General features: G+C 33.1%; 4 protein-coding genes across 10 annotated transcripts; 1 reads left to right on the forward strand and 3 right to left on the reverse strand.

Moving 5' to 3' along the window:
- Positions 1–64: 64 nt before the first annotated feature.
- LOC141461930 (dynein light chain Tctex-type 5-like) lies at positions 65–10,982 on the forward strand. Of its 4 annotated transcripts, none has more exons than XM_074143410.1 (4): positions 74–202; positions 8,604–8,994; positions 9,074–9,276; positions 10,733–10,982. In XM_074143410.1, the coding sequence occupies exons 2-4, from the start codon at positions 8,920–8,922 to the stop codon at positions 10,896–10,898; spliced, it is 444 nt and encodes a 147-aa protein (XP_073999511.1). In that variant the 5' UTR covers positions 74–202; positions 8,604–8,919; the 3' UTR covers positions 10,899–10,982. The 4 variants fall into 4 exon arrangements, 3 of the variants coding, with proteins under 3 accessions (XP_073999511.1, XP_073999509.1, XP_073999510.1); XM_074143408.1 differs by lacking the exons at positions 74–202; positions 8,604–8,994 and adding exons at positions 216–367; positions 3,435–3,494; XM_074143409.1 differs by lacking the exons at positions 74–202; positions 8,604–8,994 and adding an exon at positions 216–367.
- Spase22-23 (Signal peptidase complex subunit Spase22-23) lies at positions 1,600–7,928 on the reverse strand. The gene is made up of 4 exons (XM_074143406.1): positions 7,665–7,928; positions 7,198–7,360; positions 2,003–2,106; positions 1,600–1,916 (listed from the first exon to the last, which is right to left on the reverse strand). The coding sequence occupies exons 1-4, from the start codon at positions 7,805–7,807 to the stop codon at positions 1,787–1,789; spliced, it is 540 nt and encodes a 179-aa protein (XP_073999507.1). The 5' UTR covers positions 7,808–7,928; the 3' UTR covers positions 1,600–1,786.
- A 195-nt stretch (positions 10,983–11,177) lies between the features above and the next one.
- Noa36 (zinc finger protein 330 homolog Noa36) lies at positions 11,178–19,556 on the reverse strand. Of its 3 annotated transcripts, XM_074143402.1 has the most exons (7): positions 15,326–15,572; positions 15,210–15,229; positions 13,626–13,776; positions 12,733–12,964; positions 11,785–11,949; positions 11,595–11,717; positions 11,178–11,322 (listed from the first exon to the last, which is right to left on the reverse strand). In XM_074143402.1, the coding sequence occupies exons 1-7, from the start codon at positions 15,443–15,445 to the stop codon at positions 11,237–11,239; spliced, it is 897 nt and encodes a 298-aa protein (XP_073999503.1). In that variant the 5' UTR covers positions 15,446–15,572; the 3' UTR covers positions 11,178–11,236. The 3 variants fall into 3 exon arrangements, with proteins under 3 accessions (XP_073999503.1, XP_073999504.1, XP_073999505.1); XM_074143403.1 differs by lacking the exons at positions 15,210–15,229; positions 15,326–15,572 and adding an exon at positions 19,337–19,556; XM_074143404.1 differs by lacking the exons at positions 13,626–13,776; positions 15,210–15,229 and having other exon boundaries at positions 15,326–15,579.
- Positions 19,508–24,555, reverse strand: LOC141461925 (epoxide hydrolase 4-like). 2 transcript variants are annotated; one of them, XM_074143400.1, is made up of 6 exons: positions 24,274–24,555; positions 23,626–23,750; positions 22,730–22,842; positions 22,474–22,642; positions 20,477–20,631; positions 19,508–20,387 (listed from the first exon to the last, which is right to left on the reverse strand). In XM_074143400.1, exons 1-6 carry the CDS (start codon positions 24,490–24,492, stop codon positions 20,110–20,112), a joined length of 1,059 nt encoding a protein of 352 aa, XP_073999501.1. In that variant the 5' UTR covers positions 24,493–24,555; the 3' UTR covers positions 19,508–20,109. The 2 variants fall into 2 exon arrangements, with proteins under 2 accessions (XP_073999501.1, XP_073999502.1); XM_074143401.1 differs by lacking the exon at positions 23,626–23,750 and having other exon boundaries at positions 24,274–24,404.
- Positions 24,556–25,887: the final 1,332 nt, after the last annotated feature.

Below are 25,887 nucleotides of genomic sequence, written 5' to 3' on the forward strand. Positions count from 1 at the left end.
TGTAAACGATAACCACTGAGCCCCCAAATGTAAACCGTAACCTCATCGGCAGGTTATAGATACCAGTAGGTGGTGTTAATTCAAATAGGGTATGGAATGGAATTCTTTTTTTAAAAAATTCATCTATACATTGCATTCTATTTATTCCAAATAGCCACGATTTGAGCAATTAGACAGCGGACTGCAATTAACAACCTACACTGTGAGTGAACTTTGCTTTTTGACAGTTAGACGTCAGAGAAAAACGAATTCAGCTAATAAGTTGAAAATGTGGTTAGATCCGCAATGTGGGATATCTTTGGTTTTATCCGTAGTAGCACGTATTTTATTGTATCCTTCACCGGTTTCGAACTTTCATCCATCAGAGGTAATTTAATCATTTATGTAGAGTTGACTTTACTTATGTTTCCGTCTTGTTCCACACTTGCTGACTAATAAGTTTACTGCTCGAACTGCATCATTTTGTGAGACGCATTCTGGCTGAGTAGTTCAGAGAGAAGGTGTAACTCTTCTAGTTTTGTGAAGAAGGTCTTCACAATCTTCAAGTTATGCATGGTGGAGCCGTAAGTTCATATAGCGTGCCCATTAATTTTTTGATCTATTTCAGAAGCGGCATTTGTTCAGTTAAACCTTTTTTTATTAAAGTACTATCGTAAAATCGTGTTATTATTAGGCATCCCCCGCAGGTAGCAAACAGCATACAGTGCCCTATATGAAATTAAGAATGAGAAGATTTAAGAATGGGGTGGATCCTCTCCCTAAGCACCGCAATCAAAATATTACGCGTACTCTTAAAGAGCCTCCTAGCAGGTGAAATCTCCCCTTTTTGCAAGTACCTGGATCTTTTCCACTAGTCGTATTTATTTAATTCTTGACGTGTTAAATATTTATTTAAGTATGAAGGTGGCAAAGTGTATTAAACAACAATCACATCGGCAGAGAAAAATTGATAGTGAAACTGAATAGATGCTTTCTGAACCTGCAGTGTCTTGGCAGAAGACAATTCTGAAGACACGGTTTGCTGGCCATCTTATGCGGGAAGCTTCTTTGAAATATCTATGGAAAGCATTAGAGGAGCGGGATGAGTTGATAAACAAATGCAAGTGCTGCTGCCACCCTCTTTCTAGATCTTACTAGAGAATCTGGGTGAGTTGTTTCAATAACTGAATAACTGGGAATGCTGTAGAGTGAATGATTTCACCTGGTACCAGTGGGAGACGCAATAGATCTGTTTGGTCACAGTGCAGAATACCCCCTTTAAAAAATACTATAATAACAAAATACATGTCCGCTACCCCATGCACACTTGCCAACTTCTTTTAAACAACATGAGTACAGGAACTTATTCAAAACTGACAGTTGCTAAAAACACAGTTGGACATACCTACTCTACGGCTAATTAAAAAGGGAGATTTAAGATAGTACCCTTGCACCAACTTATATCTCTGTAGACCTAAATCGCAATGCGAACGCGCCAATTTGTCTTCAACAGTCCATCTGATATGTGGACAAACAAATAACTGTAACACTTGATATGAAGTGGATTTAATGACCGACATTACTTTACTGAGTTATCATAAATTAAATAAAAACCAAAAAGAAAAAAATGTCTATTTATTTACATACAAAATCAAATGCAAAAACAATTTTTGTAACCATAAATAATACCTTCTAATTCTTTTTTTTTGAAGGTTATAACTTATAAACATTTTACAAAAGATCGATCGTTACTTGTAAAATAAATAATACATTTCTTATTAATTAAAAAATATATATATATTTAGTCCTAAAGTCTAGCTACGGTGTATTCGGATGGGAAACTGAAGGAATGTCTGCCAAATGCCACAAGACTCGGCAGAAGTCCAGCGTTTGGAATGATGTTCCAGGATAGGGTCAATGTGACGTTCGGGTTTCCTCTGTAACAGCACGTCAATAAAATTAAGACTAATATTGTCTTTAATAGATTTATGGGCCGTTATGTTGCCAGAATTGATACACTTACCTTAGCCCATTGCCGTCATCCCAGAAATAGTATTTTGTGTTCATACTCTTGAAATCCAGGACTGCGTTCTCTCCGCGTAAGATTATCTTATCCCAGAGTACAACCTGGATATTAGGGACAAAATATGTAATGAATTCTCAGATGACAATTCTTTTTTTAGGTTACTAATCTGACCCCACTAGCGTTCTAAAAACAATTATATTATGCACACTTAACACCACAAGACAGCCATCACAGTGGCTTTTTATAACCACAGAAAAGCCTATTTATTTAAATACTAGAACAACTGTTAAGATAAAAATACTATTTTATATTAAATTAAAAAAAAAGAAAGTAATAAAGGTTAATAAAGATTTTATCTAGGGGACTCTCTTACTAAGTTAACAAAAATTTAATTATTTGGGGTACCGTTTTACACACCCGGAAAATTTCTCAGTAAAAAAAGTAAAGTAAAAGCTCTCCGGCGATTCCGCGAATTTCGAACATTAAAAATTAACAGTGTTAGAACTCGAAAATGTTTTTGCTTGATAACATATTGGTAAGTGTACGCCTCAATGGAGCTGATGTTTGGGCTCTTCCCTTCATGGACATATAGAAAGGGTACAAGTTAGGTTCATCAAAGCGTTTATTGCATTTGCCAAGGACAACTCCAGATTTGTATGCGCGACTTAAATCAGGTAGATAAAACATTAAGCTTATAAGATTTTTTACATGGTGGTTTTAACTCTTCTTAATCTCGTCTTCTTCGACTGTGCAATGACAGGTTAGATGAGCTTTAAACCAGTAAAAATATACCCTTTAACTGGACCTCAAGTTTGTGTACTTACCTAGATTAAATAGGTCGTCATGACTTACGGCTTGCCCAGAATCCTGAGATCACACGAAATAAATGCTCTCAACTTCTTGAAGCAATAGCTAACAACCTTATTTGCCGAGGTGAAAATAAAGTTATAACTACGAATTATAAGTTATAGTTTTAGTTATACATATACTGCTGAGTAGAATTTGACCACGTGGTATCAGTCAATAAAACTACGATTGCCTCAGAGTTAGAGAGGAAATGCTTTAATCTGAACATCCCAATTTATTTACTCTAAGGAAGGGGCATTATATAAGTACATAAGTCCGGTTGTTTCAATAATGGACGTAATAAGGATTCAACAAGTTTTGACATAATAAAAACGCGGAAACTGCAAACCTTAAGATAGAAACAGCAATGAAGTTAAATTGGTAGATAACACCCTCTAGGCGCTAATAACCTCAGATGTTGATGCGCCAAAAAAAAAAAAAAAAAAACCCTCTAATACAAATCTGATAAATAACATGAGCGAGACATTGCTTTAGCATGTTTACATTCGTCATGCGAGTTGTGAAGTTCACACTTGCATAAACAGGGTAATAAAAGAGGTGCTGAAGATAAGGTTATTTTTAGGACCAATGCAAAGGAATTGGAAGATGTGAAAATTGTGAAGAGCACACACACACTCTAAAGGTATGCGAATCGTTTTATTAAAAGCATCCTTAAACCTCTGATTATTAACGGTTATTTTAATGTTCATTTCATGTTCTGTAAGTTCGGTTTGAGTAGCGATGATAACGAGGAGAAATTACTTCTCGAGGCTGTAGAAACAAATAATTTAATTTATCCAAATTACAGGTCACCAACTTGAGTAAAAAATCAATTATTCCACGTCATTTATTTTGCCCTGATTTAATTTTATTTTCCCCAGTTTGTTTCGGTTTTAAATAGATGATCCTATGGGTTCCAAACTTTTATTAATTTTAGAAACTAATCTTATGCCAAATATTACAAGATTACTAGAGTGGGGGGAGCCATAATAGATCCAAAGGGGTCGCAGTGGCGTAGGTCTTGAGGCCGCCCTAGTTCAAGGGTCGGCAACCTATTTTAAGTAGAGAGCCATTTTTCTTTAAATAATTTTAATAAATCTTACCAAGAGCCGCAAGGATGAGGAGTAAAGAACTCTGTAGATCAATGGTAATCTCAAATTATTACTTTATGATATTCAATAACATATAAATGTTTTATATATTTACTTTTTACATATTAGAAAGTAAATAAACAAATAAATAATAACTAAACCTGTGTTTGGATGAAAATATTATATAATTACGTACTTTATTTTAATTCAATTTCAAACTTATCACATTTAAATTCATTTTTGAAAAAATATCTTTACTTTAATAAATGAACTTTTCATTTGTTTCATTAAAAATTAAAATATACAATATATTTTGGACAGGCTGAAGAGCCACACAATTTGGATAAAAGAGCCGCATGCGGCTCGCGAGCCGCGGGTTGCCGACCCCTGCCCTAGTTGAATCTAATCTATATGAACAAAACTTCAGAGCTCTCCATTTCTAAACATAAAAATAAATATAATGCTTACTAAATTCCTAAGGCGTGGAAGAATACGCAATGTGAGGAAATAATTAAAAAAATTAATGAATCTTACAAAAAATTTATTAATTGTCCCTGCCTTGATAATTTTCTACAATGCCAGAAAATGAGGCATTAGCTAAAGAAGTCGTTCTAATTTTGTAGAAACCTAAACAGAGGCTTCTTATTCAACAAATTTTGGATAAAATTAAAAAAAAAAAAAAACTTTTTTTTTGCACTCCTCTAACATCAGGAGAAAGTTGGGTTGAAGATTTCAAGAATGCATTAACTCCCTCTTCAGTTTAGAATTTAACTGAACTTGATTTGGGTGTATAACCCAAGGAGCGGATATACCGCTCATAAAAAACAATAAACCTAAGGACGATTACAATCCAAACTGGCCTGTTTCACAAGTTACTTGTGTAAAGAAAACAACTATTAGGACCAAGCTGGAGTTGGCTACGTCTGTCTCAGTGGAAGTAGTCTGCTGAAAAATTGGAAATATGTAATAGTAGGAGTTTTAAATAATTAGACATTAAATAAGATGACTGAGAATCGCAGAACCATAGGATTGCTTAATCTTTACTTGGAGCAGCACATACTATCGTCAGTTAAAAGGCTGATAAATAATTCCATATTCGAAAGCATTATACTGTACGGTAGTGAAACATGGACTCCAGGAAGTCAAGAGAGAGGAAAATTGTTGGCAACCGAGATGGATTTTTGGAGAAGGTCAGCTCGAAAATCCTGTTAGGAGTCAAAAATTCGGTGATAAGAAAGACTATGGAAGTTAAGAAGGACATTCTCCAAAGAATTACAGAGAAAAGGTTGGAGTGATTCGGACATGTTCAAGGATGGAAGAGCAAATGATTCCTAGACGGATTATGGAAAGGGACCCAGAGAGAAGATGGAGAAGAGGCAGGCCGAAGCTGTCATGGTTGAAGATGGCTAAGAAGGATATGTCTGGATGTGGCCTTTTAATGGAAGACGCAAAAAACAGAGACATTCGGAAAAGAAAAATAAAATAATTAATTGAGTTTGGGCGAGGGAATCCTAATTGTGGGGGGAAAAAAACTTGAATAATGGGCCCATTACGTTATGTGAGTTCTGTAGGAAAAGAAGATTACCATAAAATAGATAGTACTAAAGTTGTTAAGGAAGTATTTGGGGCTAACTATGGATTAGACTTTAAATTGGAATCCTCATATCTAGTTATCGCTAAAGAGAGCGTGGTAGTACTTAAATATTCTGCGAGTAATACCTCACATGAAATGGGTGCCGTCCTTAACATCTCTGTACTCTTTTTATAGAGCTACTATTCGTAGCATATTTGATTCTGGCTGCTTCCTCGACGCGCAAACGAAAAATACGGTCTTGCTTCCAATACAGGTTTTTCAAAACAAACGTCTTGGTCTTTCAGTTTTTAAGAAGAATTTTGACGATGTGATCTGCTCAGAATATGGCGAGTTGTTCAAAGAAAACGACGGAAATAGCTGTGCCATAAGTTTCGTTGTCTTTCAATGCTGAATTGTACAATTAAGATTATCAGCTGAATTTAAAAGACCTGATTATGGATACTGGGCGTAAAAAATCCACTATACTTATTTCAACCTTCATAAATGTATTTTTGCAGTATTATTCTATTTTTTTCCACAGAAGAAAAGAAACCACATCATTCTAAAATATTTAAAAGAACTCGTTTCGGGCAAATACTATTTACACTGATGGCTATTTACAATGAATGAAGAAGTGTAGCACTTCTGATCTTGAAAGGAACGTTTGTTTCATGTTTAAACGTACCGGATATTATTTTCCATAGCAGAATCAGAGCATTCATGAATTACTAAGTAAGCGCTTCCTCTCTCTTTAAATTATTTCACCATTATCAGTGGCAGCAAAAGAGAACTTTCTAAATTTGAAAATTGGAATCTAGGAAATGAAAACAATAATTTAAATTACAAAGGCACCACTATAGCTGAGCGGTTAGAGGCGAGACCTACAGCGCTCTGTATTGTGGTACTAGGTTTGATTCCCGGTCTAGGCCTTTTAAACTGTTTAATATGAGAACTTAGTTGTAAAGTATGTATCGTCTCTGTCCGCGATACCTAATTTGGTAGTTGGACGTAAAGCCAGCCTGAAAAAATAGGCATTACTTCACTTTTTTACTCAATTCAATAACAAATTTAAGTCAAATAGTTTTTCAAAACAAAGGTAATAGATCTGAAACATATTGTAATCTGTACCACTTATAAAAACGAAAAATTTTCAGTAAGTTGAAGAAGAATGCCCGCGTTTTTATTTATTACTATTTATTTAAGGCTAGTTTTAATCACTGTCTTTAATGAATTTAGAACTTGAAATGAATTAAAAAAAAGATAAGAATTTGTTGAGACAATGGATTAATGAAATAAGCAAAAATTGTTGATGCGATAATCAAAATTGTCTTTACTTTTATGGATTTTTTCGCATCATCAGCAGAGGTCATTAGTGCCACCATCCTAACTATTGTTACTCAAAAATTAATATAATAAATTCAAAAATTCACACAGTTTAATAAATTAAAAGAATGTTAAAACTATTTAATGAGGCATAAACAGATGACTAATAGCAATTTTTAAAAAAAGAAATGAAATAATAGCAATTTTTTAGGTGGCCAACTTCATTTTATGAGCCGTACCATACGCGAACCCCAGTCTCATCACATAATGTGCACTTTACAAACCACTACAATGTTAACTGTGTGAACAAGAGGCAGAGCCAAAACAGATCTAGCGTGTACAATTTGTAGTCCACTCACCTGGCTCAAAATATTGTTTTCTGTCGAATATTCTGCTGTTAAATATAAGAATAGCTGTTTTACATTCCAGTTGAAAAGAGTGGTCAGATTTGCTTGCAGATCGAATGTGATAAATCCCAAGTCGCATTTCTCTCGAGAGGCACTATAATCCGGGACGTTCTTTCTGGAAAACGAAATAAGTGATCAAGTCTAAGAGAAGTACTGAGTGACTGACAAACAGGGTACACTATGGATGGCTTGGGCTCTCTTAGGCTCCTTTAACACCTAGGTCCTCTAAACTTCAAACTAGCACAGTTTCTCTTACAGCAGTCGAGATACACCAAAGAAGGCACAGTTAAAATGGTACACTGGGATGGCTGGATCTCAAAAAGAGGCTAACCTCGAACCCTCACCCAAGCTTAAAGGCTAGAAATATGAAAATACCACTCGCACAATCAAAATTAAAATACCTTTAGGACAATACTTACACAACTACTTTGACTGTGTTTATAGAAGAATTCGCTGTATAATCTACGAAAAGTGTAGACAAGAAACATAAAAATGTTAAACAAGCTAACAGACTTAAAGTATATGCAACAATTGCATTACCACGACTCAACAACGAATGCATGATGGCATGTAATTTCTAAGCTAATACTATATCATGCACATGCACGAAAAACACTTAATACAATGCCACGACAAAATCATGAACTTGTTATAACCTACGTGGTGTTTTTTTGTTAAAAATAAAACAAGTTTGCAACCTTCCCTTTGACTGCGACTAATATTTAAATAAATATTAAGCAAAAATAAACCAACTCAGGCTTTTCGCATACCAATAACAAAACGTAATCGGCCCTACAGTTGTTTTCTTCTGAATAATAAAGTTACAAAAGTTAAATTTTCGTCCCAGATAATTAAATGCACAACTAAATGTTTTCTTTGGTAGGGGGCCACTGTATAATAAATTGGAGGCTAGTTTGTAGTACCTCTTGAAAGATGTGTTACATCAGGAAATTATAGGGTAGTGGGCACTTTAAAGGCATTCTTGAAATTCTTCAAAAAGAAGGTGTTATCTCAGTTCACTGGACTGACTTGGATACGATACGAGTCATGCTTGGATTTCCTTGTATTATTAAGTGGGACGTGTATCTTAACGTTGCTTTAACTTCACTTTTTAAACATGCTTTAATTACCTTTATTTAAAACTTTAATTACCTGTACTTTGTTGTGGAATATTAAAGACTTAGTAGGTGCCTCTCAACATAGTTGTAAAACTGTACATTTTAGTTAAAATCTTATGATATTTTTTTAGACTTTCGTAATCTCTTTTTATATTGTGTTACTGTGAAATTTGTATATTTTACTGATTTTGGGGTGCTTAGAGCCAAACTAGGGATTTCTTAAAATATTACACGTTTTAGTTCTACCCTATGAGTAACATTGGACAGCTTAAAGAAAACTGGTAGACCCACTATGGTATCATAAAGAGATAGATCGTTATACTGTATTCATTTGAGGCAGTTAGAGGTAAGGTTTTATGTGCCTTCAATTTAGAATTTAGACTGGTAGAACTTTACACTGCCTTAGCATGGGGCACATCAGAAATATGCTAAGTACTCTCAGTTTAAATGGTACATCCGTACATTGTAACGATTTCAAGGCTCTTTAGATGCAAGCCTGTGAAAAGACTTCTATGTGAGTTACCATAGTGATCTGTAAATAAGTTAGTACTTAAACATGGACAAACGTCTAACAAAGCGTCCAACATTCGACCTTTCGACCATCGTCCACCAGACAACTAAAAAGAGTCGAGTAGGTATTTCTTCCCATGTCATAAGAGTACTTTACCTATTTTGAGTCTTAAATTAATTTTCTACTTGTGGGTTTGCAGCAGGTGAAGTATTTTCGAAAACGTAACACTCACCGCTTGGATTCTAGAAATCCATTCCGGGCAGATCCAGTCTATCGAATTATCGAGGAAATCATGACAGACTCGCTTGAAAGCTTCTACTATAATCCAGATGAAAGCGTAGCTTTATGTATTGAGTTGTCGGCTAAAATTAGAGCTAAGCTGAAACTATTAAATTATGATAGGTAGGTGGAGTAAAAAATAATACATTTCATTCTTGTCAGTTTGAAATTAAACTATTTTTAATTTTTAATTTACGCTGCAAAAACAACTCTGCTGCATCACTTAGCAGAATAATATTAGGTTAATTTAAGAAAAATTTGAAGGAACGAAATAATTTACATACTTAGGTAATATACTGAGCTCAAAATTTTTCAACACAAATTCGAGCTTTAAATATATAATTATTTTTATTGATTTCATCCGTCGTAGAACGCATGTTTATGGTATCCCTGACCGGTTTCGGACTTTCTACAACGTATAAAATCAAAGATGTTATCCAGTAATGCGAATCTAACCAAATTTTCAACATATGTACATTATTCATACAAAACGAATAACTTTTTGAACAATTTTAAGTTAGCTGGAAAGAACCAGATTAATTTGAACGTGATCTACATAATCCTTAGCGCTCTTAATTAGCTCTAAGCTAACAATAAATACATGCTCCAAGAAACATTTTAGACAACTTTGAAAATATCCACATTACGAAGTTTGTGAACCGTGCCCGATAAGTTTAAAGCCTAGTGGACATTTTTTATTCAGCTGTATTTAAAACTTATATCGAACTTTTGAACTCAATTGACTCCAAAAGCTCAACCCATACAGCCTTTTCTAGGAAATAAACTATATTCAAAACTAGTAAACACAAAATTTCCAGTAAAATGTTTTGCCATTTAATATTTAGAGCTGAACATTAATTACTTTAATTTTATTCGAAAATTAGATCTTTTTTAAGTCTATTTTTAATTTTCAAGAAGGCAAAACACCAAACTTTTTTTAAATTTCACAAATACCCTTTTATTACAAACGTTTCGGATTTCTTTAGTAATCTTTAGCCATTTTAAGTATGTAATTTAACATATAGAGAATTCTACATAAAATTTGTACAACACAAAATGCTTAATACAACGTTTTTAAACTTGGCTCAACTTAAATGATTAGAACTCTAAAATGTGAGTTCAATTAGGTTTTCGCCAAGCCAATAAGTCCTTTAAAAGAAGAGCAACACACAACAGCCGTTATGACTTTTTTTAATTTAAAAACCTTAAATATAAGTTACTGGGTCTCTCCCTAATCAATATTTTTATTTCCAACAAAAACTAGACCAGAAAATAATTTATAATGAGCTCTAAAATTCTAAAAGCACAACGATTTGAGCACAATTAGTACTTTCTTTAATCAATGACCTCTATAAAAACTCTTCTCATAGCCAAATTTCAGTAAATGTCCAAAAAGTTTTAATCTGAGCAAAACTTAAGCTAATAGAGCAAATAAATTTAATCTAAATAGCGCTCTACCTCTGAAAACGTATTAAATATAACGTGAACCTAAAATAGACCTTAGCAAAAAATATTTTTTTACAGTAGGCAATACTTACAAAAATGTAAGCCCACTAATGCGTTCAATGTTTGTTTTCAGATACAAATTAGTCTGTGTAGTGGATATAATCCAGAAGAATCTACAAGATGTGCGCACTGTGTGTTCTTTCTTGTGTGATCCAAAACGTGACAATTACGCCATCTTTAAATTTGATAAATTCGATTTACTGGCCGTCGCTTACGTCTTCGGCGTTTATAAGGAGTAAAAGAATCTCTTTTTTTTTTCTTTGCAGTCATTAAGGGAAAGTTTCATGTGGAAATAAATTTGAATAAATTATAATCCCATTTTATCCAATTTAAATACCTTTTTGTCTGACTTTTAATGAAGCCAAGACTAAAGCCCTTGGAGCTCTTAATTTTGTTTCATAAGCGCATCGAACCCACCATTTGTAGCCTATGTAGATAAACCTTGAAGCGCTAGAACAATCATTAGAGATTAGAAGGATGAGCCTGGAATTGCAAGGAATATAAAATAACACAAAAAATAATTTATTATAGCCCTTGTATTTAATGACTGCCAAACGATACATTGATATGTTTCGAATTAAGACGTATCTTCAGAATCGTCGTCATCGTCCAAGTCCTCGTCATCAGGATTGTAGCACTCATCTGAAGTATCGTCATCGCCATCTGTACCGACCAAAGTTCGTCAGAGTGTTTTTTGAGTGCCTACTAGGTGTGAAAGTCTCTAATTCAAGTTAGCAGCTCTTGAAAAACGGCTTATATTCAAGAAAAATAGACAAGTAATCCGAAAAAGATAAAATTACAGAATGATAGATGATCAAAGAAACAGGCACTTACAGAGTGGGGCCATTTTAGAGGCTGGGGCAATCAAATAAACCAAAATAATCGGAGAGAGAGCCTGATAGAGAGGACTCAAAGTTACAAACTTTTTTACTTACCATCCTGCAGTTCTTGACCATTATACATTGGATCTTCAAGATAGTCTCGACTAGAATATTCTCGTTCATCCGCTTCGTTGAACAGTTCACCATGACTTTGGCGACCAAATTTATGAGTGCGAACTGTAAAAACAAATACTTTAAAAATTTAATTCAAAATACCCACAAAAAAAAATCTCGGAATACTTACTCGACATGCTTAAATCCTTAGTATGCGAAGTCTCGAAGCCACATTTTGGGCAAGGTATTGGCTTATTCTTCTCATATTTAAAACCTCGCCTGCGAACATGGTCTTCGCAATAGCAATTTTTGCAACGCAAACAAGAATATTGACCGAGTTTGTTACAGGAAAGGCCTGTGAAGAAAGAGAAAAGAAAAGTAAATGAGTGAGTGTACAGTACTGAGGGACGGAATTATGCAAACTATGAGCTAATAATTTTGAGGTACTTCCACAAATTTAGCTTTATAAACAATGTCAAAGAGAAGCCTGAGCAAAAATAGATTAAAGCAAATTTAATTCCTAAAAATTTGGCTTGGATTAAAAACCATCTAAGAAAAAAATATCTGTGCGAAACTTTAAACTGCTTTTATTTAATGGTTGAGTAAATAAAGTGGTAACTTCAACAAATCTATTACTTACAAGAATTACTTCAGAACAAATGTTATAGCAAATTTAACTCTCCGCAATGTCGCTCTCACTGCTTGGCCGCAATTATTAAGCAAGATTTGTGCAAAAAGAATAAGATTACATAAGTGTTAGAAGTGACAGATATTTTTTTTTAACAAACATCTCACCTAGAATATAGCCCAAGAAATCAAGATTTTTAGAAAAAGTGAGATGAATTCAACTCCTTTTTTGTTTACACTTTGAGCCCAACAAACAATAAAACATACGGGCCTTTCAAAAACGGGAAGTTTCCCAACAAGAGAATCGCTTAATAAGAGTTCATTAGGCTGCGCTATCTAAGAGACGGCTAACCAACGATCTATTCTCGTTATAATTCTAGAGGTAGCCTGAGCTTGGGAGAACGTAATGTATCAATTTTTTCAAATCATCACATTTTGCTTATATTTTTTTCTTCTTTAGGTAATTATTAAGCGAGTCATTAAGCAATTTTGAATCTATTATTTTACTCACACTTATAGTTCTCAGAGTCTAATACTTGACAAGAAGCTTGATGCTCGAATTGGTCATCTTCACACAGATAATTGGAGCAGAAGGAACAACGAAAAATACGTCCACCATGTTCCCATACATAACGATCACACTCAACGCATGTAGCTTCTTGAAGTGGACATGAGCATGAATGCGTTGTCAGACATTTCCTACCATGACAGATCCATGCTTCACAAAAATCACAAATGGCGCCCTAAAATATAGGCAAGGTAAATTTTAATGCTTTCATATTGAGTTTAAAAGACTATTCTTAGACTATCTTAATCCTCATGACGAGTCCAAGAGTGAAGATGTGAGGAAATGCTAGAAAATAGTCCGCGAATTGCTGAATATCGTTCTTCAAAAACTGTGAAGCTCAGAGATAAGAAAAGGCTGTCATACTGGTCTGTAAAGATTCTATTATGTTGCAACCAAAGTATCCTCTACCGATGGGCACCGAAAAAAAAAGTTAGAAGTGCTCTTCGTTCCCCTAGCGTATGGAAGCTGACTAAAATAAGCAAAAGAAAAACTTTAGGAAGTCTGAGAAAGCCAACTGACCGAATTCTCAAGGACCAGTTCTAGCGGTATTTCTTTTCTCTCTTCAGATACTAACGAGGCATGACTGCTTCAGAGAGCATTTGGTTGTGGTAAGTTCACAACTTGTCTTGTGCTCTGAAGAGATGATGTCCTCTGCCTGCTTTTAGGAGCATTAGATCAGTAGTTAGACAAATGTTTTATGTTAGGATGGTGAGATTGTACTGCGTATGTTTAACAGGTGAGTAATCAAACCAATTTTGAATCGGAAGAATGAAAAAAACACAACCTTGAGGGACTCCATTGCATAATGCAGCACTAAAAAAAAAAAAATTACTCACAACCATGGACATTCCTACTGTGAAGATACCTGGATGCTTTACTACACAATCGCCAGTCTTTAGGATGCATTTAATTTTACCACATTGAGCACAGATCGGCAAACGCTGCACGCTTTGGCAAAAGTAACAAAACGCTCTATTCTTTTGTTTTCTGTAAAAAATCAACACAAGTAAAATTTAGGAATGCAGAGGTGCAGAGCAAACCCATTGCACATTGGAGAAATGGTGATGTTTTAAAGTTCTTAAACATGCAGAAGCGACTATACCAAAAGCTGTTAACAAGCTGTCCTCAAATCACCCTAATCTTGCAAGAGTACAATTTATTGCCACAGAAATTTTAGTGAATGCTGAAAGTTGCAGATCCCTTAATAATGCTGTGTAATAACCGTAATTATTTTTATGCAGAATAGAAATTTTTTTTATTAGGATAATGTAGATACATAAAATATGCTCTAATATTTTAAAAAACAATATGAGCAATGGTGATATACCGTCTGCCAATGCTTTTTATATACATAAAAAGTTATAGTTATGCATAAACGTGACTGGCTTATACTTTCTATGGAAGGTATATTAGTATTAGTGCACATCATTGTATCATGAGCCATAGGATTTTTCTGCCAGACCCTGATCTTTCGCGCAAACCAAACGTTTGCTGCCTCTAATCAAAAACTGCTGCTTTAGTTTCACTTATTCGGTCTAATTAAATTTTTGCACGTAAAGAAAGTGTTCCATATGACTACTTTTTATTGAAGTGCATTCAGATGGACTGTTTACGAGAAGTCTATAAATATGTAATAACCACAATCCTTGGCTATCACCAAGCCGGTGTCATGCATCACTTTCCCATGGTCTGGAGATAGCCAGCTAACATTGTCATTAGATTCTGCCACTTCTGTAAAAACTGATGCAGCACTTGTGTGTCCTAGGATTTTTATGACTGGGCGCTCAGAACCTATCTTATTTCTAAGATAACTAATGGTGAACTGTCTTAAATCACCATTAAAGATGAATATAATGTAGTGTTTATAAACATTAATTGATGGGCTGGTCTAGTATGGTCGGTCCCAGCTCTCAGCTTCTTTGGTACCCCACTACAATCACTTCTGCTAACCTATTTTCATATAAATATTATTTATTTATTTTTTAATATTATAATTTATATTTATTTATACCTAAATTTATCTATCTAAAAAAAAAATAGTTAACAATCATCGCGCCACTTCGTTTTATGAAATAACTGAAAATTATTTCGCGTTTTGCGTCTTAGAAGAGGATGTTTTAGAACTTCTATATAAATTGACAAATGCATAGTAGTTTTTAGTTAGCACACAAATTGAAGATTGATTCATAGTGGTAGTTCTCTTAGGGTGGCGTACATCTATGGAGAGAGGAACTAATCGGTCATTACACAACAAACGGGGCCGACTACACTAGACTTATATCTTATTTTTTTACAAGTGGTAGAACTATGCATTACACTAAGCTACTCTAGTACTTAACAGCCAAGAGACACAATTAAAAACTTTAACGTAACATCAAACTAATAATACCAATACAAATAAAAAATCTTTTGGGACATACCTCTTACATCTATCACATTCCTGTAAAGATAAAAATATACCATTCAAACAAGAAGATAATATTCATTATTAAGTTGAAAATCACTAATTAATATAAAAATATCCTTGACTACCTACTATATTAACATTGCAAGGAAATCTACCCAGATCGAGATTGTCTCGAGCTGTACGGATTTCCTTTTGACGCACTTTTTGCCTTTCTGCTTTCCTTCTTTGGCCAGTCTTCTTATTAGGCATTTTTTTTTTGTTTATTAGAATTTAGAGAATTGTTATTAACCGAAAATTTCTCATATCTAATTCTAAAGAATAAATATTATAACCTGGCTAAAACATACCAAAACTGGAATGACAGGGAAGTTTACTATCAAAATATGAGGCAGTGTTGTTTTAGAAGCTCAACTTTTTTCAGAGCCCCCTCCTTAAAATACAAAATATTCTGCTTTGGGTTTCATAGATAGGGTTATTGAGTTCACGCTGCTCCGGAGTATAAATATGGACTGCACCAATTCCTGTGCTAGAGAATTGAAAACACATTCACGGTCTGTGACAGCCATTAATTCAGTTCAAGTAATTCCAAAATCTGGATGAGTATATTAGTTTGTGGAGATTAAGTTAATGAGCTCACAATTTTTGGATCATAGTATTTATGATCACTCTTTATATGTGTGAGAATTGTTGTTCACATGACAGTCTGAAACTGCCTTTGTAATAGAGTTTAGTCAAGCTCCAGTAATTTTTTTTTTTTATGATTTAAGGCGCGTCAACATCTAAAGTTATTGGCGCCCGCAGCTTTTTTCAGTGCACTGCCAGCCTCCGGACAGTGTACTCTAGTTACAGACAACACTGTCCATCACCGGACAGTGAGCTGTAAGAAGCTCCTAGGAAGAGAAAATCTAAGGGTCAGCAGCTGGATTCGAACCCGGGACCTCCGCGTGGGAGTCCAGTACGCTAACCGCATAGCTAATCCCTTCCCTAAAGTTCCAGTAATGTCCCTGAAACTATTTCGAGTTAATTTGTTATTGAATTTTTAGCTTACCAGAGATCAAATATTCACGTTACATTCTGTTGCTTACTACAATGTTTTAATCAATTTTTGGAATTTTTCATTGGTTTGATTTTTGTCCTTTAAATAATTTTGCATGAATATTTGATATTAAAGTAGTAGTATTCCATTTCGGTCATTTTGAGTTTAATTGCTATCAATTTTGTATTTCAAAATCATATATTTTTTTAATTTGGTTTTGCCAAACATTTTGTGATAAACTTTGTTATAAATATTTACAATAAATACAAACATGACGTTTTAATGTGTAGTTACATTACAACCTTCATTGCGTAGCATAAAGTAAACTTTATAATGGGAAGGATAAAGAATGCAGGAAAAAAGAATGGAAAAACCTCCAGCTAGTGGAAAAAGTGTGAGTAGGATGTTTGATTCTTTTGTGTCTGAAGGGAATAGAAGGATCGTAAGAGGCTATGTCGCAGCAGAGTGGTTTAGATATTAAACTAGTGTGGAGAGGAGTTTCAGCAGATGATTTTGGATATAGGAGTCTATAGGTATAACGGATGCAGTCTCATGGAGTGAGTCGATTTTACTGCGTCAAGGAGAGTCTGTCGCAAATCTGAGAAATTTGTTTAAAAAAACTTAATAAACAAATTAAAAAAAATATGACACTAAAAAGTTCCAAATACTTTTTTTAAAAAGAATGCATACGAAAACATACATTAACGTAATTATTATTATTTTTTTAACAACAGATTTGATTGCAAGTTAGTACAGCACTAGAAAGGTAAAAACGTTCATTCTTCTATTAAAATGATTGGTGCTCAGTTTATGTAGTATTTAAATGTTAAAAATAAATAATCTATTTACTCTGTAATAATGTACTTTTCTCTGATTAAATTCTGAATCTGATTACATATGTATACATAAATATTTACTACTTATATGCAGTAATTTTAAATATTTTTTAATTTATTTATCCCTAGATCTTCTCCCTACAATGTTACATATACGTAAAATAAACTTTTTAACGATGTGCATATTTTTAGGCTAGGCAATTTTTATTGAGGTGCTTTTCTAATTATTTGATTTAAAATTTTTTTACAGCAAGTACTCAATTAACCCCTTAATGCACAGTTTTTTTTGAAAAAACCGCTATATTTTATAGTTGAATAAGTGTTATAGCTTACAATCCCATGTAAATGATAAATATCTATAAAACGATTGTTTTTCTTTGCTTTCACATTATTTTCAATTCTCGATTCTATTCGAGAGTGAAAAGTTATAGTAGCATAAAGTGCAACGCTGCTCGAATTATCTCGAGTGTGAACAGTTTGGCCAGTTTAGCGCGCTCGAGTTAACTCGAGCGTGCACGTTAAGGGGTTAAAAGAACTACATTTAATTATAATTTAGGAATGAAGTATTATTACTAATATTAATTATTCCCTATTAAACGTGTGTAATCTGTGTTCTTGTTCTCTACTCTAAGACGAATTCGAGATTGGAATTTCATTTTAACTCCTTAATTCGAATACGACATGCTTTCTCTTTTTCTATTTTTATGCCAGTGTGTGTGATGATTTTTCTTAATAAAGATGAATAAGAATATTTTAAATAAGTATTAAAATAAAGATACAAAACTTTAATCTATATTTTATAATTAATTTAACAAAAACTATATTATAAATGAAAAAGGTCAGCTTAAGGGTCTGAGACATCTAACAAATTCTAAAAAGTCTCAATGAAAATTTACTGTAGTAAAATTCTTTAATGACGTCATAAAATTTCTAAAAGTACATTTGTGTTTTTAATTTCTTCTGTAAGGATTCATAAAAACATTATACAAAGGCGAAGTAAGTAATTGTACTCAGAAAGCCCCCATAGTAGTAAGAGCAATTAGTTTAGAAAAATGGCGTGAAAAATTTGAAAAAAAAAAAATTGAATAAAACACGAGATTTTTCAAACGTTTCTACCTGCTGAAATAAGTAGTTGAAGTATAAATGAAACGTTAGGTGCTTGCTGATTTGTGTTTCTTTTGCCGTTTAATCAACTTTTATACTTTACTTTTTCACTGTAAATTTTTGTTAAAGAGTATTATATAAAGGCCGTAAAATGTGCTTATATTTAGCAGAACTTAAAAATTATATCCTATTTAATAATAATAAAAGATCTTAACTTTGCCGTACAGATGCCATTCTACCTGTCAAGAAAACATCTATGATGCAAGTTTATCTACTGTTCTGTAACTGAAGTTTGACAGACCTAAGTTCAACTAAAGATCTACTTTTCGTTAGCATTTTAGTTTTATTACGTATTTATCTGATTTAAAACAATATTTTACTTTTACTGTTTTAATATACACTTCTTTTAAGGCCGAGACCTGCAAGGCTGATATGCGTTGAGGTACTGGGTTCGATTCCCGGTCTTTAATGGTTAAATGAGAAATAGTAAAGTACGTTTGCTACTCGCCTCCGACCACGACACCTAGTAAATGGTAGTTGGACGTTAAGCCCCGCCTGAAAAAATAGGCGATTACTTTACTTTTACTAACATGCACTTTTTAATTAACTTCTTAAAAGTTACATACAATTGAGTTTCAATGAGGGATTAAAGATATTTGTATAAACACTATTACATCTAGTTATTTTAATATTTTAGAAGTTTATTAAGAATTATAAATATTTTAAATTTGTTAGGATTTTACGGGATTTGAACTTTCTATAAACGTAATTAAATTTTCTTGAAACTAAAAATTAGTACTCCAATATTAATTGCTTCATTTAATATGATACGACTGGCCGAAGCGCGACCTTCAGCTCCCCCAGAAATACGGCTTAATAAATTAAAAATGTTTTGAAATTTGGAGATTGTAGTAAATTTCGAAGTTAGAACTTTACAAATTTTAGAAAAAGAAAGTCATGTAAGTATTCACAGCAGATTTTCTTTTTTAAATTTTATTTTCTGCTTTTCAAATTTAGGATTTTTGTTAAAAATTGTTATCCTCTTTTTAAAAGACTAGAGCATCCCATTTACTTCATCTGAATTATTTACAGTTGTTATAAATTATGACTGAGCTTGATTATTAGTAATTTCAGATTTTATTGAATTGTTATCAGAGCAATTACCTGTAGTTTGCCACCAATGCACAAAGCATATCAGGGCCCCCACTCACGAGTGCCCCACCACAAAAATCTGTTTTCTTATCTTCAGGCATCTTGTACACTTTGCTAATGCTTTATAAATTCAATCATAAAGATAATTATTTTTAATAAAAAATTAAACGAAAAGTAGCATACCGAATTGTATAAAATTTTGCTAGTAGTTACGTGACTGCCAAACAAATACACTTGCAAAAAGCAATAACTGTTTTAAACTTTAAACTGTTGGAAAAATTCTAAAAACCACAGAGCAAAATCTGCATGACTGTCTCAATCAACAACTTGAATCACACTCTAAACTACTGCACTGGTGTTCAAACCATCCGACAGAAGTCGAGCGCGTGAATAAAATTCTGGCGAAAACACACGACTTACCCAAGATTTACTTCAATCCCGAACTTACTAACTTTTCATTTCCTTCAATTTTATATACATATAGGTAGTCTAGCTGGCTTCAATACAGGTATACTCAAATACTGCATCGTGATGCTGTTTGAGATTTATGTGAATCTCAGGAAATGAACAAAAAACAAATGTATGAAATATTTTTACGATCAAAGAGAAAAGTGTCCTTACAAAAATAACACTGATTTTTACCTTCTAATCAATAGATTTGATCATTTAAAGCGAACAACACATAAAGATGAGTTACAAGTGTGAGACGATTGAGCCTATATTTTGTACAGAATGTTACAATATTAATCGACAAACACATTTTATTCAATCATAAATCTATTTATTTACAAAATGAATGTAGCGATTGCTTGATTGACTTCACATGGCTTTTCTTGCTGCACAAAATGACCGGCTTTAGTGATTAATTGAATAGCGATTCGGTCACCACCGAAAATTTTCGCTGACAATTCCAATAAACCTCTACTCAACGCCCTGTCTTCATCACTAATAATCAATAGACCAGGCGGTTTTACAGCCTCAGATTGTCGATTGCTACTATGCTTAAGCGATTTTCCTTCATATTTAATCGCTCGATAATAATTTAACGGAGGTGTTAGTGCATCTGAAAAAAGAAAAACAATCACAATTAGTAAGCTACAGCTATAGTAGCTTTCTGTCAGTTGAAACTAGAGCAAATTAGTTTACAAAAACCTGTTTTCCCAAAAGTATATTTATAGGCTTCTAATTCTTCTGCGTTTAAAATCGCTAACTGCTCATTAGTCCTATAAACATTCTCAAACACTTTGAGGTCATCTATTTTGAAGGCGATTTCTGGCAGATATGGTGATTGAAAAAAGAAGATATACCTTTAAAAGAAAACTGATCAATTTAACTGCATTTATTTACACACTATGTATTGGACCTACCTCAATGCATAAAATTTAATATTTCACGGCGTAAGCTAATAACTGTAAACATCTCTTACAAAAGCCAGTGCTGCGCATGTACTTAGGTCATCACTTTCTGTAACTTGAACCTTTAATCCATCCTGTGAGCAAAGAAGTCCATACGCTTCTGATACTACCAGATTTCTTTGTTTGCAAAAAGCTCCAAATATCCCAATTTTTACCAGCTCCGTATTTGATAATTGTTTGCAAGATAAAAATGAGCGGTAGAGGTAAACAGCATAACTTTTACCAAATCTGTTTATGGTTGTATACTAAACCTGATGGTTCGTTGATCTGACCTAATCCATTGTTTTTGTTTGTTCGCGTTGTGTGAAACAATTTTTTGTTCATTCCATTTTTTGCTAGTAAATAATTCGTTTTATTAAAAATAAAAATGTCTCGAAGAGTGGTGTATTTTGCTTGGGGCAAATAAAGTGGAATATTCAGCAGCTTCGAGAATCCTGAGACTACTTGCAATTGTCAAGGAGTTTAGATGTAAATGCTACTTATGTAGATGTTTCTTGTTAAGCTCGACATGCCGAATTTACCTCTTTTTTGATATCTTGCAATTACTTTGTATTTATTTCTATAGCTGGCGTCTGAAGTACCGAATGTAAGAATAGATTCAAGTTTTTTTCGCCATAATACCCAATGGATGAGTTGAAAATATATCTCAAAATTAACATTATAATTTTGAAAATATATCTCAAAATTAACATTATAATTTTGAAAATATATCTCAAAATTAGCATCGTAACATATTTTAGAATTCACGTTCACTATATTATGCGTACAGTCATTATTTATAAATATACTGGAATAGATATAAAAATTTAATATTTTATTTTGCCCATCGTTCGGTATCAATATTAAAAGTTTTAACGGTTTGTTTACCTTAAATTAATATACATTTTTGTGAAGAAAATTATTTTCATTATTGACGTTTCCGCTTAAACTACGATAGGGAAATTGTACACTACTAAACATTCTTCGACATCTTTTAAAAAATCTTAATATTTATGTTAATTTTTAATTTCGCAAGTGTTTTACGTTGTTTTAAACCACAAAAATCTAAACTCATTTTGCATTTGTAGTTTTCTTATATCTTCATAAAGAAATGGAAAGCAGAAATATTGAAGTACTTTTAACTCATTATTTTGAGAGATGACTAATCTGCACCCGCACAATACTACAACAAATGATGATTAAAAGTGTAATACGATAGTATTTACTCGTACGACACCTTAATTCTAAGCTGGCTAATTTGTAAGATTAGATTGCTAGCAATCAATAATTTACACCCTAAACGGATCAAATATAATAGAAATACTAAGAATTTAAGTATGTTACCATCGATCTTACTTTTTACTGCCAGAATGTTTAATAGGTTTCTGGTACATCAGATCGCTGCATATCAGCCTAATCCAAACGTTAGTAGCCCGTGTAAACAAAGAAAAGTTGACGAAAAACCAGCCGACTTCCGAGATTCCTTAACACGCCAACTTTGTATCAAAATAATATTTTATAGCACCTTTGTGGCAGAAATTCAATCTTATAAGTTTATAATACTATTTATATTATTATATAGTGTTTATAGAGTGTTATAGAGTATAAAGCACAATTACGTCAATTTAACTTTCCCAGACACATCAATTTAAACATAGCATATGAATTTAAACTTCAATAGTCCACAAAAAAAAAAAAAAAAAAAAATGCCGAAGCCACTTAGCCATTCAGCTTGGTGGTAATAGTAATATTTACCAAGATCTCTTAAATTGGTCAAAACTCGTGAAAATGTAACGCCAAAAAACAGTTCTCTCTGGTGCATTGATCACGATGAACTTTTGCAGTCTGTGTGGGTACATCTGGGCAAACTGCCAGACAATCAGACCTCCCCAGTCATGTCCAACTAGAATGCAACGCTCAATACCTACAACACGGATGGCTCTTTAGAGATATGGAAAAAAATAAATGTTTGTGACAGGCACATGCAATAAAAGAAACAACTACTATTTACCTAGTGCATCTAACAGGTCTTTGATGTCCTCCATTACAACATTAAGAGTGTAGTGCTTACTACCAAAAGGTTTATCTGAATCGCCATAGCCCCGCAAGTCGACCGCAATCGTTCTGTACAAAAGGTTGAAAGATAATCAGATTAATCTGCCATTTAGTCAAGCGCCTTAGAGTTTACATCTGTTCAGTAAACTGACACAAACATTAAAACATTTTTAGAAAGTTCTTAAAAATTCTGCTGCGTGCAAAAAATAATGTTAGTGCAACTAGTTAACCAAGGGTTTGCTAGATTTTTCTTCCAGTTTTCAGACAGTAATTGTTGACCCAGCTTTTCGAAGCGGTTGGGAGCAGCGATGAAATTTGAAGATTTATCATGCTACAATTGTTTTTTAAATTGTTTATTTTATTTATTTATTTTTTAGTAGTGTCGCCAACTCGCCCAGTTTTCTATAATAGATTTAGCTTGACCATATTTCAGTTTACACATCTTTTTCCATAAGCTAATTCAGGCATTTACAGGAAGTAAACAAATTAGCTAATCAGGAACTATAGTATGCTTGGGCATTTAGCTGTTTAATTAGGCATTGTAATAAATAATACTTTTTCAGGTGGGCTTACTGTTCAACTACCAATGAGGTAAATTGAAGTAAATAAGTCGTATGGATGTTAAGACAATTTTTTTCTTTTATCATGCGTTATCTCAAAAAGTGGAATTTCATATTTTTATCTCTCGAGGTCATCGCTGTTAAACAATCAAAATTCAGAGTAGTGAAAAGAGGATAATAGATGTATGAGACAAATAATCCTCCTTCCGCCAAAAAAAAAAAAAAAAAAAAAAAACAGGTATGACTGCTAATTTAAAACATCCAGCTTGAAGTATATAAATTTAGGTCTTACCGAAAAGTTTTTGAAAACTCTTTTATCTGATGTCGCCAAGAGAACCAGAAATCTGGAAACCCGTGCAGAAATACAATTGCAGTATTGTTCGCATTTCCCGAATCGACATAATGCAATTTTATCTCCTGTGAAGCAACAACTTACATACATATAAAAATAAAATAAATTGAAACATTAAACTGGTTTTACTACAATTATCTCAAGTTTGTCTAGTGCTAATGCAAGTAAAACGTAGTTAATAACTCAGTCATATTTTAAATATTATGGAAAATTGAACTAGTTTTATTTGGAAGTTTTCTCACGTAAGTTTCTGCAGTGCAGTCCTACAATAATTCGGGCCACTAGATTATTCAAAGGCTAGTTTAGTCCCTTTTTATTCGGCGAATAAAGTTCACATCAATTATGAATTTATTACCTCCAGTTGCCAAAATCAATGTTACAAAATAGTATAAAATCGATAACAGTCTTTAATAAATAAGAGCTGACATAATGAAAACTTCATTACTTAAAATATTACCTAGTCAAATGAGTAAAGTTACCTTTAAAATAAGCTTACGACCACAGTTCTTGAAAAAGTAGAAAATCATAAACTTCAAGTAAAAGTAGTAAAAATAGTAGTAACATTTAAAGTATAAGGAAGCTTCTTACCTTAAGTCTGACATATTTGTGCATTCCATAATTTGCATTTGTTAACACATTTGGCGGATTATTTCTTTGTTGCACTTTAAATCGGTTTTTCGTCGGACTTGTAACAATCAGAAAAATTAATCGAACTATAAATATGGCAGAATAAAATATGGTTAGTAGTTTAATAACTATTAAAACTACTAGCGCTTGGATTCGAGTTAGTGTTGTACTCGTACCCATACTGAATTTAAAACTGCAGATTCGCCCTTAGCTTTTACTCCATTCTGCGAAGTTGTGTCCCTTGTTATTTATTTATTATTTTTTTGTTTGTTACGAATATTGGCGAGAATGGCCGAACTGTGACGGGCACTCACAAAATGCCCCGAAGCTGTCGAGTCAGTTGATATCAGTAAACGATAGACATTAATAATATTAAACGTATCAACTTAAACTAAAAATGCAGATGCTATAATCAAGAGCACCTATCAAATTTCCTACAATTAATTTTACTAGTCAAATATTTTTCAAATAAAAATGATAGACCTTTAACTATCACACAGCGCACACTTTAAAAAAAATATTTGTCGTTTTAGACGAAGTAGAAAAAATGTAGAAAAATTATTTCGTAAAGTTGCACTTTCTGTATTTTGAGTTGGTAGGTCAGCTTAGGAGATTTCCTCTACTCTAGGGGTAGTGACTTATATGGCAAGTTATGTCACTTGTCAGGTCACGGGCCTTATAAGAACCGAATTAAACGATCTAATAATGAAATGAAAGTTTTAAGAAATTGAATGCTAGGGAAATAATTATCCTCTCAATACGTTATCAAATAATTTCATGAACTTGTACAATAATTGTAGTAAATAATTCTGTAAGTAAACGCAACGCGGGCTTTACGTTGACCTGCCCTTCAGCAAAAGGTCCACTCTATTCATTGTCTTGGGAGAAGTTTAAAGTATAAATTATATTTTAAATAATTATTAATTATGAGTTAAAGTATATAGTATAAGTTATATAATTATTATTTTTTAATTTAAGGCGCGTCAAAATCTCAAGTCACTGGTGCCCGAAGATTTCTTTTTTCAGTGCACTGCCGGACTCCGGACTTTTTCTTTTTCATTTTCTTTAGAATCGAATCCAATTCCTCAACTGTTATAGCTGGGATATTTGCATTATCAGCACTTCCAATATCACGAACTGCACCTTGGACTTAGATATTTCTTCTTTAATCAAATTTGAAAATACTCTATCCATTCATTCTCCCTGATTACATTGAAGCAATTCCCATTTGTAACTTGATTGTTTTATTTTTCTTAAAGTACTCCATGCATCACTAGATTTTTGTCTGTCAATGTATTGTTACCGATTAAAATCGGGTAACAAAAATTTTTAACAATTTTAATTTTAAATAATTGAATTTAAAAGCAAATATAGGCCTGGAATGCTATATATAAAATAAATACGTATTGGTATGTATAAATCTAAAGGTATGTATTGGTATGTGTAAAATAAATTGTACTTTGGATTGTTGACAAAGAGACAAGATGTTCGGAGTCGCGAACAAAAGCAGAAAACAGATCGGCGCGTGTGTAAAAAGCGGAGCTAGAGAGAATGAGCACTGAGAGACAGAGAGCG

This window comes from Rhodnius prolixus, unplaced genomic scaffold, assembly GCF_049639745.1.
Source record: "Rhodnius prolixus isolate KJV_2025 unplaced genomic scaffold, Rpr scaffold_12, whole genome shotgun sequence".
In the NCBI taxonomy this organism is placed as follows: Eukaryota; Metazoa; Arthropoda; class Insecta; order Hemiptera; family Reduviidae; genus Rhodnius; species Rhodnius prolixus.

Coding starts and splice junctions, on each gene's coding strand:
- LOC141461930 (XM_074143408.1), top strand. CDS start 269: ATGTGGTTAGATCCGCAATGTGGGATATCTTTGGTTTTATCCGTAGTA. Junction 368..3,434: donor CGAACTTTCATCCATCAGAG/GTAATTTAATCA, acceptor GGTTATTTTTAG/GACCAATGCAAAGGAATTGG. Junction 9,277..10,732: donor AAACTATTAAATTATGATAG/GTAGGTGGAGTA, acceptor GTTTGTTTTCAG/ATACAAATTAGTCTGTGTAG.
- Spase22-23 (XM_074143406.1), bottom strand. CDS start 7,807: ATGCATTCGTTGTTGAGTCGTGGTAATGCAATTGTTGCATATACTTTA. Junction 7,361..7,664: donor AACACAGTCAAAGTAGTTGT/GTAAGTATTGTC, acceptor TTCGTTTTCCAG/AAAGAACGTCCCGGATTATA. Junction 2,107..7,197: donor AAAACAATATTTTGAGCCAG/GTGAGTGGACTA, acceptor CCTAATATCCAG/GTTGTACTCTGGGATAAGAT.
- Noa36 (XM_074143402.1), bottom strand. CDS start 15,445: ATGCCTAATAAGAAGACTGGCCAAAGAAGGAAAGCAGAAAGGCAAAAA. Junction 12,965..13,625: donor CAGTAGGAATGTCCATGGTT/GTGAGTAATTTT, acceptor CCTATATTTTAG/GGCGCCATTTGTGATTTTTG. Junction 11,718..11,784: donor TAAGGATTTAAGCATGTCGA/GTAAGTATTCCG, acceptor TTGTTTTTACAG/TTCGCACTCATAAATTTGGT.
- LOC141461925 (XM_074143400.1), bottom strand. CDS start 24,492: ATGGGTACGAGTACAACACTAACTCGAATCCAAGCGCTAGTAGTTTTA. Junction 22,643..22,729: donor AGACCTGTTAGATGCACTAG/GTAAATAGTAGT, acceptor TCCGTGTTGTAG/GTATTGAGCGTTGCATTCTA. Junction 20,388..20,476: donor ATATACTTTTGGGAAAACAG/GTTTTTGTAAAC, acceptor TTCTTTTTTCAG/ATGCACTAACACCTCCGTTA.